The 15513-nt window shown below is 39.2% G+C and overlaps 1 protein-coding gene across 2 annotated transcripts; it reads right to left on the reverse strand.

Moving 5' to 3' along the window:
- Positions 1-648: 648 nt before the first annotated feature.
- mthfd2l (methylenetetrahydrofolate dehydrogenase (NADP+ dependent) 2 like) lies at positions 649-15129 on the reverse strand. 2 transcript variants are annotated; one of them, XM_074639216.1, is made up of 8 exons: positions 14944-15129; positions 13798-13982; positions 13429-13551; positions 12195-12347; positions 9720-9827; positions 5547-5639; positions 2062-2187; positions 649-809 (listed from the first exon to the last, which is right to left on the reverse strand). In XM_074639216.1, exons 1-8 carry the CDS (start codon positions 15084-15086, stop codon positions 694-696), a joined length of 1047 nt encoding a protein of 348 aa, XP_074495317.1. In that variant the 5' UTR covers positions 15087-15129; the 3' UTR covers positions 649-693. The 2 variants fall into 2 exon arrangements, with proteins under 2 accessions (XP_074495317.1, XP_074495319.1); XM_074639218.1 differs by lacking the exon at positions 14944-15129 and adding an exon at positions 14777-14895.
- Between the last annotated feature and the right edge of the window lie 384 nt (positions 15130-15513).

The following is a 15513-nucleotide window of genomic DNA, read 5'->3' on the forward strand; positions in this document are numbered from 1 at the left end:
AAACAGTTCTTTTAATACCTCATGACCTCAATGTCCATGGTTTGACTCCAGCTGACGACCTTTGTTGCATCTCATACCTCTCTCTCTCTCTCTCTCTCTCTCTCTCTCTCGCTCTCTCTCTCTCTCTCGCTCTCTCTCTCTCTCTCTCTCTCTCTCTCTCTCGCTCTCTCTCTCTCTCTCGCTCTCTCGCTCTCTCTCTCTCTCTACAGGGTCGACTGTCCAATAAAAGGCAAAATGACAAAATAAGTCATCTGTAAATCAGAAAAAAAAGACGGATATTGTAGTACTGGTACAGCATTGTTTTTCATTTAATATTCCTTTTCCAGTGAATCTGGAATGTTAAAAAATGAACCAAAAACAACTTCAGTAGAAAAAATATTAATCTAAACTCTTAAAAAGTGAACTCTGAAATAAATAACTTAAATAAATAAATAAAATATAAATAAAATATAAACAAAGTACGTATCAAGTAAGTTTCCCAGCAGGTATGGAGTCTTGAGCTTGTGGATGTTTAAATCAAAGTATGTTGGATGTTTGGTAAAGTGTGTGTAAACCTAAATGAACTGATGTATGTGTGTATGCGTGTGTTTGCATATATATATATATTGGATTTATATAGCGCTTTATATTAATCTCAAAGACGCTTACACTGTTTGTGCTGTATATCATTCAATAAAACAAATGTGTGTGTGTTTAATGCATCAGTGCGTTTCTGGCAGCGGTCACAGTGTTCTTCATCAGCATGGCGACGGTCATCGGACCCACGCCACCGGGAACGGGTGTGATGAAACCGGCCTTCTCCATCACTCCTACACAAATTAACATGAAATTAAGTTATGCTTTTATACCAAGAACCAGAGCTAAGACTGACCTTTACATTACATACAGTAAACTGAGCCGTTTCTCAGGAATCCTGTTTTTATCTGAAACCTTTGAAGTGATTATCAATCTAATTAGCATTCCTGTGGTGAGCGTGGATGTCTTCACACGCATAAAAAGTGATGCAAGGTTGCCAAAGTGTAATATTGGTAACCTTACAGTTTTTCTCAATTGTTTACACACAAATACTGGTACTTGACACACAATGACCACAACATGTAACTCATGCACCAACCCCCTGAACCAATTCTGCTAAACTACAAGCACAATTCCTGCTTTACACTCAAATTGCAGTTTTAAAACACACTTTTTTCAAAACACTACACACAATTCTCTGCATTTGGCACAATTTTCATGAAGAAAATCTCGTTTTCACAAGGAACACACTGTCATTCAAAATTCTAAAGTCAATTGCCCTACTATGCACACTGACTCATCACATGGGCAAACACCTGTCACACAGTGTTACAATTAGCAATCAGAGCTTTAGAATAAAAGGGCAAACATTGCTTGTGATGTGGATGAGGTGCTGTGGCCAGACCGAAACAGAAGAGAGGATGCAGCATAGTTTGTTTTTACTGTAACTGTATACAGTAAATTCTTCTGTTGTTTTGTATGTAGACCACTGTATGTGCAACTTTGTGTTGGTTGGGATGTACACTGTGTACATTGTTTTTGTGGGGAAAATAAAATATATTTGTTACCGTGTATTTGTGTGTTCTGAGTATAAAAACAATATTCAAAAATATTTTACAACACACTTATGTATGTACTGTCTGTAGTAAGTGTAACACTGAACAAAAAAAAGGCCTAAGTCATTATGATGAATGGAGAAGAAGTGTTTTCCATTCATCATAGTGTTTTACATTGAGCACATCAGTGTTCAACTGGTTCTTATAAATGTCTATTCATATGATGGTGTGTGTGTGTCATTTGAAAACAAAATACCATTTTGAGAAGAAATAACATTGTTTTGAATGTAAAGTTTCATTTTGCAGGAGAATTGAGGGGTTTTGCCCATTGTGTGTGTGTTTTTTGATTTGTGTGTAGAGTTCTGAGAGTATGAGGCATGCTTTCAGAAAATGTGTGTAAACAATCGAGAAAAACTGTAAGTAGGCGTTCGTAAAAACAATTTGTTTAATTTTCTGAAGAAATTTGTGATGAACTTTTTTGATTATTTACCCTCAAAGTCCACATCACCGATGAGCCGGAGTTTCCCCGTGTTCGGGTCCTGGATGCGGTTTATGCCCACGTCGATGACGGCTGCGCCCTCTTTCACCATATCAGCTGTGATCAGCTTGGGAACACCTACAGTACGCACAGGAACCACGGAGGGGTTTACAGTTCATCATTTTAAGAGTTTCATTTATTGTTCCAAGAAAAAAACATGTATCTCTATTACACCATTACATGGAGACGAGTACTTCAGCTGCAGTACAGCAACCCGTGGGTTAAAGGAACAGTGTGGGGATCTATTGGCAGAAATGGAATATAATATTCATAACTATGTTTTCATTAGTGTATAATCACCTGAAACTAACAATGTATCTACATAGGGAGCGGGTCCGCCATGTTTCTAGAGAGGGTCTTTCACATTTTTAAGTTACCTGAAGGCCACCGTAGTTCTCCGACACGCTTATGAAAATGCATTAACGCGAGCCGCAGACTGCAAAACCGTGGTACCGCAAGCCGTCGTCTGACTGCCGTTGCTCCTAAAGTAGTGTTATTATGGTAAGGATGGCCTCTGAGCGAGGCGAACGGTTTTGCACTCGGCGGCAGTTGGTTGCAATCTGCAACCACACCACCAGATGCTGCCAAATCCTACACACTGTACCTTTAATCTGCCTGGGGGCCCCAAAATAAGATGCTGGGCTCCTACTAACCCCTCATTCCTCCCCGTCTCTGTGCAATATTACTCCTGGAAAACTACCTGTGGTAATCTGATTAAAAACAAATTAATTTAATATGCACCACCTTGTGAGCAATATATTATATGATATAATTTTGATCTTAAAACTAGATTTTGACACAGTGCTCCTCTTCAAGACAGGACCCAACCTCTGCCCCTTACCATGCCTGTTGATATTGAGCTTTTTGGACACTGAGCAGTACGTCATTTCTGCTTGTCATCTCCTTTTAATCACACATTCTTGTGCACAAATTACCACTTCACCTTGGAATTCAGCCGAGCAGAATAAGACGACACCTCAGCTGACTGTCTACAGGAATATTTAAGTGTTGTGTACTGTATATATGTTGATAACCACTTGAAGACTCTGCCAGAAAGCTGTCAATTTAAATTCCTCAGACTGCAATTATAGCTATATAATGGGAATACGTCTGAGTTAAATAACAAATAAGTACCAGCTATAGAAAATACTCCTATAGCACACAGACATCAGAGGAACTCATTGACACGCTAACCCCAGACTACTGTATAATCCTCAACAGAACAGTAAACCCAGATGCGTAATAATCCCATGTGACATGGAAACAGTTTTTGACAGTTGAACAGTGACAGTCTGGAGTTCAGTCAATCATGCAATGTAAATGCACTTGTGTATTGTCAACTGTCAACCCTGACAGTTGGATGAAAAGAAAATGAAGTGCCCTTCCCAGAGAGCTGCCTTTAGTCATCAGGAAACATCCTATTTATAAAGGAAGTGAAACAGGGCACCCCCTAAGGCACACACAGTTACTAAAGAGAGTCTTTCGACAGATACTGCGGCCCTGGGCTGATTGATCGTCTCACATTCCAGCTGCCACACATCACTATTGTTCTCCAGGAAAGCTGTAATCCACAGTCGGAGCAGAAGAACAAGTAAATATGCTGAAACTTCCTTGTTAATTATTTTGACGCCATCCCTTCATGTAAGGGCTCGTAAGCACTTTCACAATGTGTCCTCCTGGTTGCGTTAACAGGCCCCGGAATTCCCTCTGTGGCACTTCCAACATAATGAAACAGCATCTGACACTGGTGTAAGGAGTGTTCACTCGAGGCTGGTAATACCACGAAAAACACAATCACTTCCTTTGGAGTGAAATGTGTTTAATTTGTAATGCTAAATTGTAGTTAATGGAATAATGAATGGAAGTATGGTCCTTTAAGGCAGTGGTTCCCTACCTTTTTTCTTAAGAAACCCCTGTTCTATCATTGAGTAAACAAAAATGTTATGGATGTTTCATATTATATTCAATGCATAACAATAACACTACAGAACAACTGATAAACTGTACATTTAACCCAAATAGTGAACGCAAGAACTGCAGGAAGTTTGTGTAAAATGATTAAACAATTTTGATGAATTTTAAGCAGATTATTTCATGTGAATATTGCATCTGAGATGTGTTTCCTGTTTTTTCAGGAACTTTTAATACAATTCTTTGTCTGTTTTATGTTTTTTCTTTATTTTTTAACAATCCTTCATACTTAATAGGCTTCTTTTTTTTGACAGATTCAGTGTTTTCGTCTCCCTGATGCTTGGCCATTGTTCTATCAGCTCGTTGGTTGTTTTAACTGAGTACTGTTCTAATGCAGGACGAGACAGCAGAGAGGGTAGGCTCTGTCAACACCGTGCCCTTATCCTGTTATATCTTAAATAATAATCCATTAAATCCATCCCAAACTGTATATATTTCTTTTTAAAAGTTGTCTTACACCCCTTAAAATCAAGGAGGCCTGGCGGCCCCCAGTGAAGCTTTGGTGACCCCTGATGGGGGTAAACCAGTGCTTTAAGGGAAAACAACAACAGTGGTTGCACTCACATTATTAGTTAATACAGTTATTTGAAAGTGAAAAAAAAAGATGAACGATAAAGTTTTTACTAAGACAAAATGTCCATTCGATTTTTACATTACATGGTTCATCTTTGACTTGATGTCTTTATTGTAGTTGCGCTTATAATAAAACAGGTTATTATAACGGACATTGCTGGGCTACCTGTAGTCCACAGACTGTCGCACTGCAACTTTATGTGAAAATGAGAGAAATTAGTTTTTGTCTAATTGAACTTCATTGATTCCATTCAAATTTGGCTTGAAATGGCCACATTTGAACAGATATAGCCTGTTAAACAGATGCACCTTTGACATAAAAGAAATTGTGAGTCATTGAGAAATAAACCGCAGAATAACTGAAAAATAATTGTTGGTTGCAGCCCTAAAGCTGACTGATATGTTGTGAAACCCTACGCACGATTTTGTATTATTAAAGGCAGGGTCAGTTACCTTGAGAAACTAGCTAGACACTAGATTTTATTATAATTATCCAACCGAAAAACCCAGCCCAGTGTTGACAACTCTTTTCAGGCCTCCCTCCAAAACCACTCCCCCAAAATTGTCATTATGAACGTAAACATGGCGTGAACATGGCTATTGTTAGTACTCAGAGCTGTGAAGACTCCGTTGACGCGCAATAAGACAGCCACAGATAGCTGATTTTTTTATTTTTTTTGTCAGAGCATTTGATTTATTGATTGCTGTCGGGGTGTAATGAATGAATTTAAACTAATATAACAAAAAGTGTTTCTAAAATCTTTACCAACCCTACCTTTAATCAATTAGAAAGACTCTTCTCTGTATCAGATATGTCACTTTGGTGATCACTCCTTAGACAGTAAATGAACAGACAGGGAAGTGTGTTTTATTGGTGTCTGGGGTGTAATTACCTGCAGCTGCTATAATGATGTCAGCCAGGCTGGTTAGCTCCTTCAACTGCTCCTTCGGTGTACATCTGTGGGCGATGGTCACTGTGGCATCACCTGAGAGGGAACAGACATTTCTGCCATGATTAAATTTCACATCTGCTTAAAACTGTGAAGAATTATAAATAAAACACTTAACAGATCTTTGTGGAACAAGTGTCTCTTTTGGAACTACGTACTATTGAAGCAACAGTCCGTCTGAAACCAGCAGACAGTGACGGTTATCCTGACTAACAATGACATGTGTTTTAGGGTTTCCTGAGGCGTGCTTACAATAAAGACCAGTGAAACTTATTACACATTTATGAGATATAACATCCACCTTCGGCGGGGAATAGGAGAGGCACTTTATCACACAAGTGAGTCAGGACCGTCGCCATGTACCTGAAGATCATTACGATTTTCTAAACCTCACAAACTCCAGTTTATAAAACAGCTGCCATGTTTAAATTATCAGCTGCTATTTTATTTACTGCCATTCATTAAAGTACCAGGAGAAAGTAGTCATTTCGTTCAAATAAAATGCTGAAATGAAATGAAGATGAGGTAACATTTAAACCTTTAAGAACCTGTTGATGAATATTACATGTGGACTTGAAGCCTGTACATTTTTATCATTTATGCATTATGCGATTTGTCAGTTTTCACAATTGAGGGCAAGAAAGTTAAAGTAACACTTCATTTTACAGGTCCGCAAATTTCATGGTAATTAGGTGATAATTAGCCAGTAACCTATTTGAAATTTCTTTGAAATTACTGCCAAATTATCCCAATATTTACCTCAAAGTTTATAGAAAATTTCTTTATTATAAACATTATTTCATAATTATATGCTAAAATAGCATATAATGGTTAAAATAGGACCCTTAGGCTTGAGAAGCTGCTGTGCACTGCTCTTCATCGGAGGTGGAAAACCAAAACTAATAGAAGACTGGTAGCTAATGTCATGATTCAGGGAGTTTTTTAAGAAATTTCAAATAACTTATTTTCTAATTATTATCTATTAACCAGCAGACATGGAAATAAAGCATATCAATTACCTTTGTATTCTTTTCCTGGAAATGTATTAAATAAATAACCACCTATTTGGGCTCTAGAAGAATACAATTATTAAGTAATGTTTATAATAGTCATTTTTTTTTATCAATTTTGAGGTAATTTGGCAGTAATTGCAAAGAAATTTCAAGTAGGTTACTTGCTAATTATCACCTAATTACCATGTAAAATCAAGTGTTACCAAAGTTAATTAAAAAGTTTTTATTTGTTTTATTTTATTTATCTGTCTGGCTCACAGCTCAGGGAGAAACAGGGATTGATTGATCACACTGCGCGTTCACTCCGCAGTACATAGTCTGAAAAACATGCCACAGTATATAAAAAATAAATAAATGAGTTTTTACATGCTTGGAAAAGTAGAAGCAATCAGCTTTCACTCAGGGTGTGTAGTGCTGCGAGCGGTACAACATTCACCTCCATTTTATTGAGTTTCAGAGGAGGATATCTCAATTACAGTAGCATTTTTATCATTATCTTGTTTATGATATTGACTCATAAATGACAGTTGGTGGTGGGGTGATGACTTTTAGTCCGTAATGACACAATGAGGAAGAGCAGCATTAGTAATCTTCATGTAAAACATGATGATGACGTCCTGCGTAGTCACAACTGAGCTGTGACCAGGATTACAGGTGTGGGGCGGGAGAGGAAGAGAGGAGTATCGCACCGGGAGGATCTCTAGAAAGATAAGAGTGAGAGGGAAGGAGAGGCAAGTCACAGCAGGACGCATACCTCATTTGACGTGTATGTACGTGTGTGTACGTGTGTACGTGTGTGTGTGTGTGTGTGTGTACGTGTGTGTGTGTGTGTGTGTGTGTGTGTGTGTGTGTGTGTGTAAGATAGAGAAAGAAAAAAAGAAGAACACTGACCCCAAAATGAAAATTAACTCATTAAAACTCCATAAAAGTTCATACAAAAGTATTTTTTCCTTCAATATACAGTACTGAAGTTTAGCAGTGTATTTGCCACAGTTACAGCAGGTGTTTATTTTTAGCTTCATCAGCTTTGTGACCTCGTCGTTGGGTGTGTCGATGCACATTCAGTTAGCCTTGTCCTTCGAGGAATAGTAGAGCGTAACAGCATTAGTTTCCAACATGCACAAAATTCTACTTCAGTGGCATAATGTGATATAAAATGCAGATAAGATTGAAATCTGTGGGGCTTTGTTAAGAATGCAGGTTCAACATCTTTAAAGATGTTATCTGGGTTATATGTTGACATGCTTTCACTTGCTGGTTTTCAATAAAATGCCTTATGGAAGGTCTGAGTAAAAACATGTCCATCAGATAGTATCTAAGTAAACTTGGTGTGTTGACAACAGGCTGTGCAAATAATATTCAAACCTGAAGGTATGTAGCTTCAAAGGGACCCTGGATACTGGATGTGTACAAGCTTATTAGATTAAACAGTGCAAATCAAAGGTTTAAAGAAAAAAACTCAATAGAAAGTGTTTTTTTTTTGTTTTTATGACAGATAAGTTCCTTTAAATCCTAAAATATAAATGTAGTGTCGTCTGACCAAACATCGACAATTTGTATGTCCACAAGAAGAAGCAAGCTTGACTCAAATGAAACACGTCTTCAAGGTAAGTTTTAACTGTTTACTTAAAGATAGGGTCGACGATGTTGGAAAGCTAGCACAATTTGAAAGTAGCATCGCCTCCTGAGCTCCATCTAAACATCTTTCTGATAACTGACTCATCAAAATGCGACTGACGTAATTTATATATCTACGGGAGCGCTACAAATTAATAAGAAAACATATGCAGTTCCTAAATAAGAAAAATAACATTTACATTCTTCAAAATATATTCGTTTATGCTTCTTAAGATATGGCTCTTACATATCCTGCCCCTAATTGGCTCGGTGGGAAGCACACCAATCACTAAACTTGATTCAAAGCTCGACTCAATTTAACACAATAAGGTATCCTGTTGGCCCACCAGTCTTTGATACATTACAAAAGTATGACCACAAAATCCTCAGTTCACTTCCAAACCTTCAATAGAATAGATTTAAAAACATCCAGGAGGACGACAGGTTGTGCGAAGTACGCACGTTAAGAGACGTTGAAAATGAATCAAATTTTCTTTTGTATTGTCCATACTGTGATGAGTTAAGAACTTCTATTTTAAATGAAATGTTCAAAATCCAGATGGTGCTCAGATAATGACAAAATGGAACGGCTATTTAATTTGAATGCTTTTAAGTTGGCTACTTTTGTTTCTCAAGCTTGGAAAAAACGTCAGGATGGTTTATTTGTTTAGTATTATTTTTAATTTATGCTGCTATTCTGGTTTCTGCGTTTGTCTTTTCTTTATTTTCTAAATAATGGTGTATTATAAGCCTGTTCGGGCTGTGCATATTATTTATGCATGACACAAAAAAAATCCAAACAGGGACTCATACTGTAAACACAGAGAGGTGCAGCAATAAGTCCTAAAACCCAGAAATGCATTTTAGCACTTCTGGTTCCCTCGTCTGGAAGTCAATGGGTTTTTTATTTGAGTGGGTGGCTGTAGCCTTCTATTTAATGAACAGGATAAGAATAAAGGCTTGGTTCAAAGCATTCTTTTACAACAACTTCAAACAATCTTCCCTGGCAGCTGAAAACAGCAGTTATTAAACAGAATATTACACATTATGGTTGCATGCAGCTGCTGCTTAGTTTTTTACACCTTTGTGATGCTCTGACTTGTAATAGTGTTCTACTTTGACAGGTCAAACATATCCTGTTGCTTCATCTAGCAAATTCCACACAATAGCTTTCCAAATCCTCTCCCTTCTTCCTACACCCTTATAAGGACCGTTGATCCGTCTGCCAAAAGTCTCAACCTGTTAGTACTCTCCGTTCTCCGTCCCTGGTTTTTTCCTCTTGGAACGGCTCCGGCAGGACGTGCATCAGCAGTTATTGTTTGATTAGAAAGTGGAGGAGTCATTAAAGCCTTTGTTTAATGGTCACATTCTGATGATCAAATATCTTTCAGGGAAAGCCAAGATGGTGCAATATAATTTGCATATAAAGAAAAACAATAAAATCCTATTACAATGCTGACACACCTGCAAAGACACACACACTTACCTCCTGGGCGTTCATGCCTGCGATCGGTGTGCATCAACATCGCGATGGGCATTCCAACGTTTTTGGAGCGTCCAGCGACCAGCACATTCTTCCCCACCGTCTCAATACCTGCACAAACACATCATACAGAATAAATGATGCTTTACTGACTGCACTGCTCACCTGAAAATAAAGGAGAACTTGATTGGCAAAATCATTTGATAAACACAACTTTAACAAAGACATCAGAGAGAGAGCCCGGGGCGGCGTTTCAACTTTGACTGATCAAACAGGCGTGTTGGAGGGAAGTTATTCTGCCGGCTGCACCACAGCCTGGCACCACGATGTCGCGCCTGAGACATTTACTACATCTATTGTCAGCAAAGTCTTTAAAGTGATTAATAGTGGGAGGACAGGTATGCATATATTATATATGTAGACCGATATTTCAGTTTGATGATGTTGTGTTTCGTGTCAACTGACAAACACACAGCTACAAAAAATAAGAATGTATGAATGAAATTTGATCATCTATGTGGATTTTCAGCTCAGTTCTTTATGTTTTGTATGAATCCTGTGTGTTCTCTGTCTGTATTGTAGCTCAGATTCCCCAATCGACATGCTCAAACATTTTTAAACCACTGTGCATGACTAAATAAAGGCCTTTCTCCTCTCTCTACCTGAATGAATGTTACCAGCTTCATCTTTAAGAGCACCTTAAAGGAGCAGCGTGTAGGATCTGGCGGTATCTAGTGGTGAGGTTGCAGATTACAACAAACTGAAGCCTCTCTCGAGTGCCAAGCGTGTAGAACTACGGGGGTCGACTCGAAAACATGAATGGTTCATTTGGTTTGTCCGTTCTGAGCTACTGTAGAAACACGGCGGACTCCGTGAAGAGGATCCGCTCCCTATGTAGATATAAACGGCTCATTCTAAGATAACAAAATACAATGATTCTTATTTTCAGTTGATTAAACACTAAAGAAAACATACTTATTGATATTATATTCCATTTCTGCCAGTAGATCCCCCGAAATGTTACACAGTGGTCCTTTAAGGTTATTTGGAGTTCTGAAGTTTAAATTGATTTGAGCATGTTTATTGAGGAAGCTGAGATATAATACTGTAAAATGCAATACAATACAATACAAATAATTCATGAAAAACATAATGATGTAAATTAATCAATAAAATCCCCATAGATGAAAACATTTCATAGACTCTTTGTTTCCATCTCAACTTGACAGTCAACTATCTCTATTCCTCCATGCCCCAAAAAGCCCAGTAGTGTGTGTGAGAGACAGAAAAACCTTCATCCTCTCGTCCTCAACACTTAAAAGGGTCAGCAGAAAGCATCCTAAGCAGCTTCAACACTGTCTGAATTGCAGAAATTTGCTGATAGATAATAGCTGATAATGAAAACAGCCACCAGGGTCTCTCATAGAGTAGAGGGCTCTTATCATTAATACCATCATGATCATCATAAAAATCCAAAAAGGCCTCCAATATTGTCAAGGACCGGCCCCACGCTCTCACAGACTCTTCGTCCCTGATTTCTGGACAAATCAGATTTTGATTGAAGCTTGATTTCTGCTTCTACATGAACAACAACGCCCTCTACCTGGTCTGATGAGTAAAGCAACAAATAAGTTACTTCTCATGGCATTATCATATTATAATTGTGTGACAAATATTCAATTCAATTAAATTTATTGTTATATAGTGTCAAATCATAACAGAAGTTAAAGGGCTACATAGCCTGTTAGTAGCTTAGATGAAGAAATCATTGAAGTCAAGTTGTGGAGGGAAAAGCAGTCTAAATATATATCAGGTTTTACAGCTGTTTCTAAGGTTCCTAAGTTCGGGATAAATCGAACCAGAAAGAGGTTAGGAGATGATTAATTTAGTCTTGAATAGTTATATCCTAATAGTTAGGATTTGAATAATTTCTTAATTCTTGAAAGACCTCTCCAACACTACATTTTCAAGTTCTTAATTGCCTGCATATTTACATCTTTACTTGGTCAAGAAGATGACTGAGTGGTCCAGAGCAATTAGATCTGAAGTTCAGATGGGAAAAATTATAGTTAGGCGCCATCTAGTGGGTCAGCTATGGAAAGACAGGAGCATGTACCCGCTCCTCGGTTTGCCTCCAGAGTTGACTTTTAAAAATATTGTGAAGATCAAAAATGTGCTGTCGTTTGATAAGTAGAATATGGACACAACATGAGTTGCTGAGTGAAATTACTCCAACATGGCTGACAATACAGCTAGCACATTAGGTGGAAAGTAATTTACTGTAAATGTGCATTTATTAAGTAATATCAAAATTGAGGTTGCACTAAATATGACCTTGATATCGAACTTCATTCAATTCAATTAGAATAGATCTTTAACACTTCCTACAAGTTTAAAAAAAAAAAAATACAAACGCCATGAAACAAGCATTAAAAATCTGTCCTGAGTAATGGAGCTGAAGAGGATTTATTGGCTTACCTGCTCGTTTGATGATCTCCCAGACGGCTGCAGGTGTAGCAGGCACCATGGATCTCTGGTCCAGACACAGCTTACCGATATTCACAATATGGAAGCCGTCCACATCCTTCTCTGGAGCGATGGCATTACACACTGCTCGCTCATTGATGTGCTCTAAAGGAGGAGAGGGAGTAGGACAGATATTCAGTGATATTACACATAATAACGCTCTCTGATTTCATGTGTTTTTTATGTTCCATTTTAAATCCTTAATGTTAATGTAGTGAATACTCATGTGCCGTCATCTTTGTTTACCTTTTTTTCTTTAACATGTTTAATGTCACAAAGCTATAAATTGTGGGTAATTTCCTCAGACAAAGTCTACAGAAATGTGGAGTTACGGAAAGGGCCTTTGACTTGTCAAAGTAGGAAAAGCACAGGTGTAAATAATGGAACCAATGATGACTGAATTCCATTTAGCTGCTTTGATTTCAGGTTTATGGTATTGTGGATGCTGGCCCACTGTCGCCAAGCATATTGTGTACACAACTTCCCATGTTGTAAACATGAGCTCACGAGTTTCATTTGAGGGCACCATAGGACCAGTCAAATGTCTTCTGTGAGAAAGGCCTATCAGGGTAAATTCTAGAAGATACTTCACTCATGCAATCAAACTTCATCAGTGTTTACAAGTCAAGTTAAACTAGAATTACCGCCTCGCGGTTGTATGCCTCCGCCAACCAGTCAAGTTGCAGTTTACATCCATATCATGTCCAAAATGTCATCGCTTCATCATTTTATCCTATCAGACATGTGTGTGAAATTGTCATAATTAGCATATGAATTCTTGAGTTATGGCCAAAAACGTGTTTTGTGAGGTCACAGTGACCTTTGACAACCAAAATGTAATCAGTTCATCCAGAGTCCAAGTGGATGTTTGTGCCAAATTTGAAGAAATTCCCTCCAGGCGTTCCTGACCGGATAGACGGACTGACAGATGTAGAGATAACCCAAAAACACTGTCGCCGGCGCTGAGGCATAACAATCAAGTCTAATAAATCTAAGTTAATTTAAGTTTTACTATAATGGAAATGTACTTATGGCCACCTTAGTTCAATTTTCATATAGCTTCCACATTCCTTTTTCATTAGGAAAGAACTATATAGATGCAAATTCAACTGTACAGAGCGGCTCATTTGTTTAACTTTGATGTCAGTGTGGAAAACTTGTGTGCAGCTGTGGCGCCCGTGTTTACCAGGAAGTGGCAGCTGCACCAACAGGCCGCTGACCCTCCAGTCACGATTCATCTTGTCAATCAGCTCCAGCAGCTCCTCCTGGGAGACCGAGCTGGGCCGCACCACTGTGTCACTGGAAATACCTGGAGAGCACACAAACATCACACACACACCATGTTGAAAATGTAGCTATGTGCATGTCAGTTTGCAGTTGTGTGACTTTGAACATTACATTGGTTTTGCTTGTGAAAAGTGTGTTTATCCATGTGTATCTATATATTAATGCATACCTAAAACTGTGAGATGCACTAGGTAGATCTATGTCATGTTTGTTGATCTGCATGAAACACATTATGCATATAATTCATGAATGCATGCAATGCTCATACCCAGGATGCTGGCTGCCCGGGTCTTGTTCTTGACATAGGTACGACTGGCCGGGTCGTCCCCCACTAAGACCACTCCTAGGTGGGGTCTCATGTTGCCCTGAGCGACTAGCTCTTCCACATCACGCTGGATTTCTCTGTGGAGCTGACGAGCCAACTCTGTCCCCGAAATCACCACAGCGGCGTGCCTGGAGAGGTAAACCGTAAAGACATGAATGAATGCACACATACAGCACACACCACATCACAAGTTGCAAAACAGAAGTAAAATTCTAAAATATATCTAACACCTTATTCCAAATAAAGCTGAACCGGTTTCATGGTTAATCAGTTTGTAATTTAATCAGCAAAAATAGTGATAATCGATTAATCAAAGTCATTTTGCTTTGCATTGCACTGCGTTGTGTTACGTTGCGTTGCGGTGCGGTGCGGTGCGGTGCGGTGCGTTGCGGTGCGGTCCATTGCGGTCCGGTGCGGTGTGGTGCGATGCGATGCGGTGCACTCAGGTGCGGTGCGGTGCGTTGCTGTGCGATGCGGTGCTGTGCGATGCGGTGCTGTGCGGTGCGTTGGGTTTCGTTGGGTTGCGTTGTGTTGTCGTGCGGTGCAATGTGGTGCGGTGCACGAATAGCAGACAAGATGAGTGACAGTTGGAAACGAAGCAGTACGTAAAATTATGATATTCTGGAAATTATAAGGTTTAGTATAATTATATTGAATAATTTAAGTGATATATGTGCACACATACTAATCATAGGTCAAAACAGCTAAAGCTAAATTTGGCTGAATTATAAAAGGCAGAAGTGGTAAAACGAAGAGCCGTTTGGGAGCCGAAAGAGCCGGCTCTTCTTGGTGAGCTGAGCCAAATGATCCTGCTCACTAAAAAGAGCCTGAACTCCCATCACTAACAGTAATATGGTTTTATCAGACCTCTAATAACTACTCCCTCAGCTAAAGGTCTGTCCGGTAATCCTGCCTTCTCTACCGTGAACGGTGAAACCTGCTGTCAATCACCCTCCTCTTCCTCACGTGACGGTGCACACGCCTTCACCGGGTGCTGAAGCAGCTCATCCCATCAGCTTCATCCTCTCTGCAAACTAACACCGGACATTAAAGCAATAAAATTGTTTTAATAACCGGGTTGTTGTTTACCTCGTCACCGACTGGTGAAGATGTCTCCTCTGACTCTCGCATTTTCTGTGCATCCGCAGTTTGTCCCGGCAGCAGTGATGGTGAACCGTTAACGGGCTGCAGATCCTGAAGGAGGAGCGAAGCGGTGAAACAGAGGCCGCCATGTTTGTGTGTGCGTGTGTACGTCATGCGTGCGTGAGAGGGAGATGAGGGGGGGGCTGTGATAGACATTATAGAGCTGATGAGTGATTGGCTGCACCAAACATACTGCACATACTCACCATACTGCACATACTGTTGTTCATGAGGACGAGAGTTTGTAGTTGATTATTTACTATTCATTATGCTAATTAGGTGAATTAGAATTCATTCATGAATATAGAGCTGCAGTGAGTACACAGCTGTTGCAGCAAACAGACCTCATTTAAGCAGTGTTGGAAAAATAACAAATAAGCTGTTTGGTTAATCCTGCTGTGTCCATCTGTGCAGGTGATAAATGTACCATTTTGTGTGGGAAAGACAGGAAGATGACACCTTGGATTTTTCTGGATGGAGCATCCAAACGTGGAATGATGCCACAGGCAGGCCCCG

The sequence above is a fragment of the Sebastes fasciatus genome, chromosome 6, assembly GCF_043250625.1.
Source record: "Sebastes fasciatus isolate fSebFas1 chromosome 6, fSebFas1.pri, whole genome shotgun sequence".
In the NCBI taxonomy this organism is placed as follows: Eukaryota; Metazoa; Chordata; class Actinopteri; order Perciformes; family Sebastidae; genus Sebastes; species Sebastes fasciatus.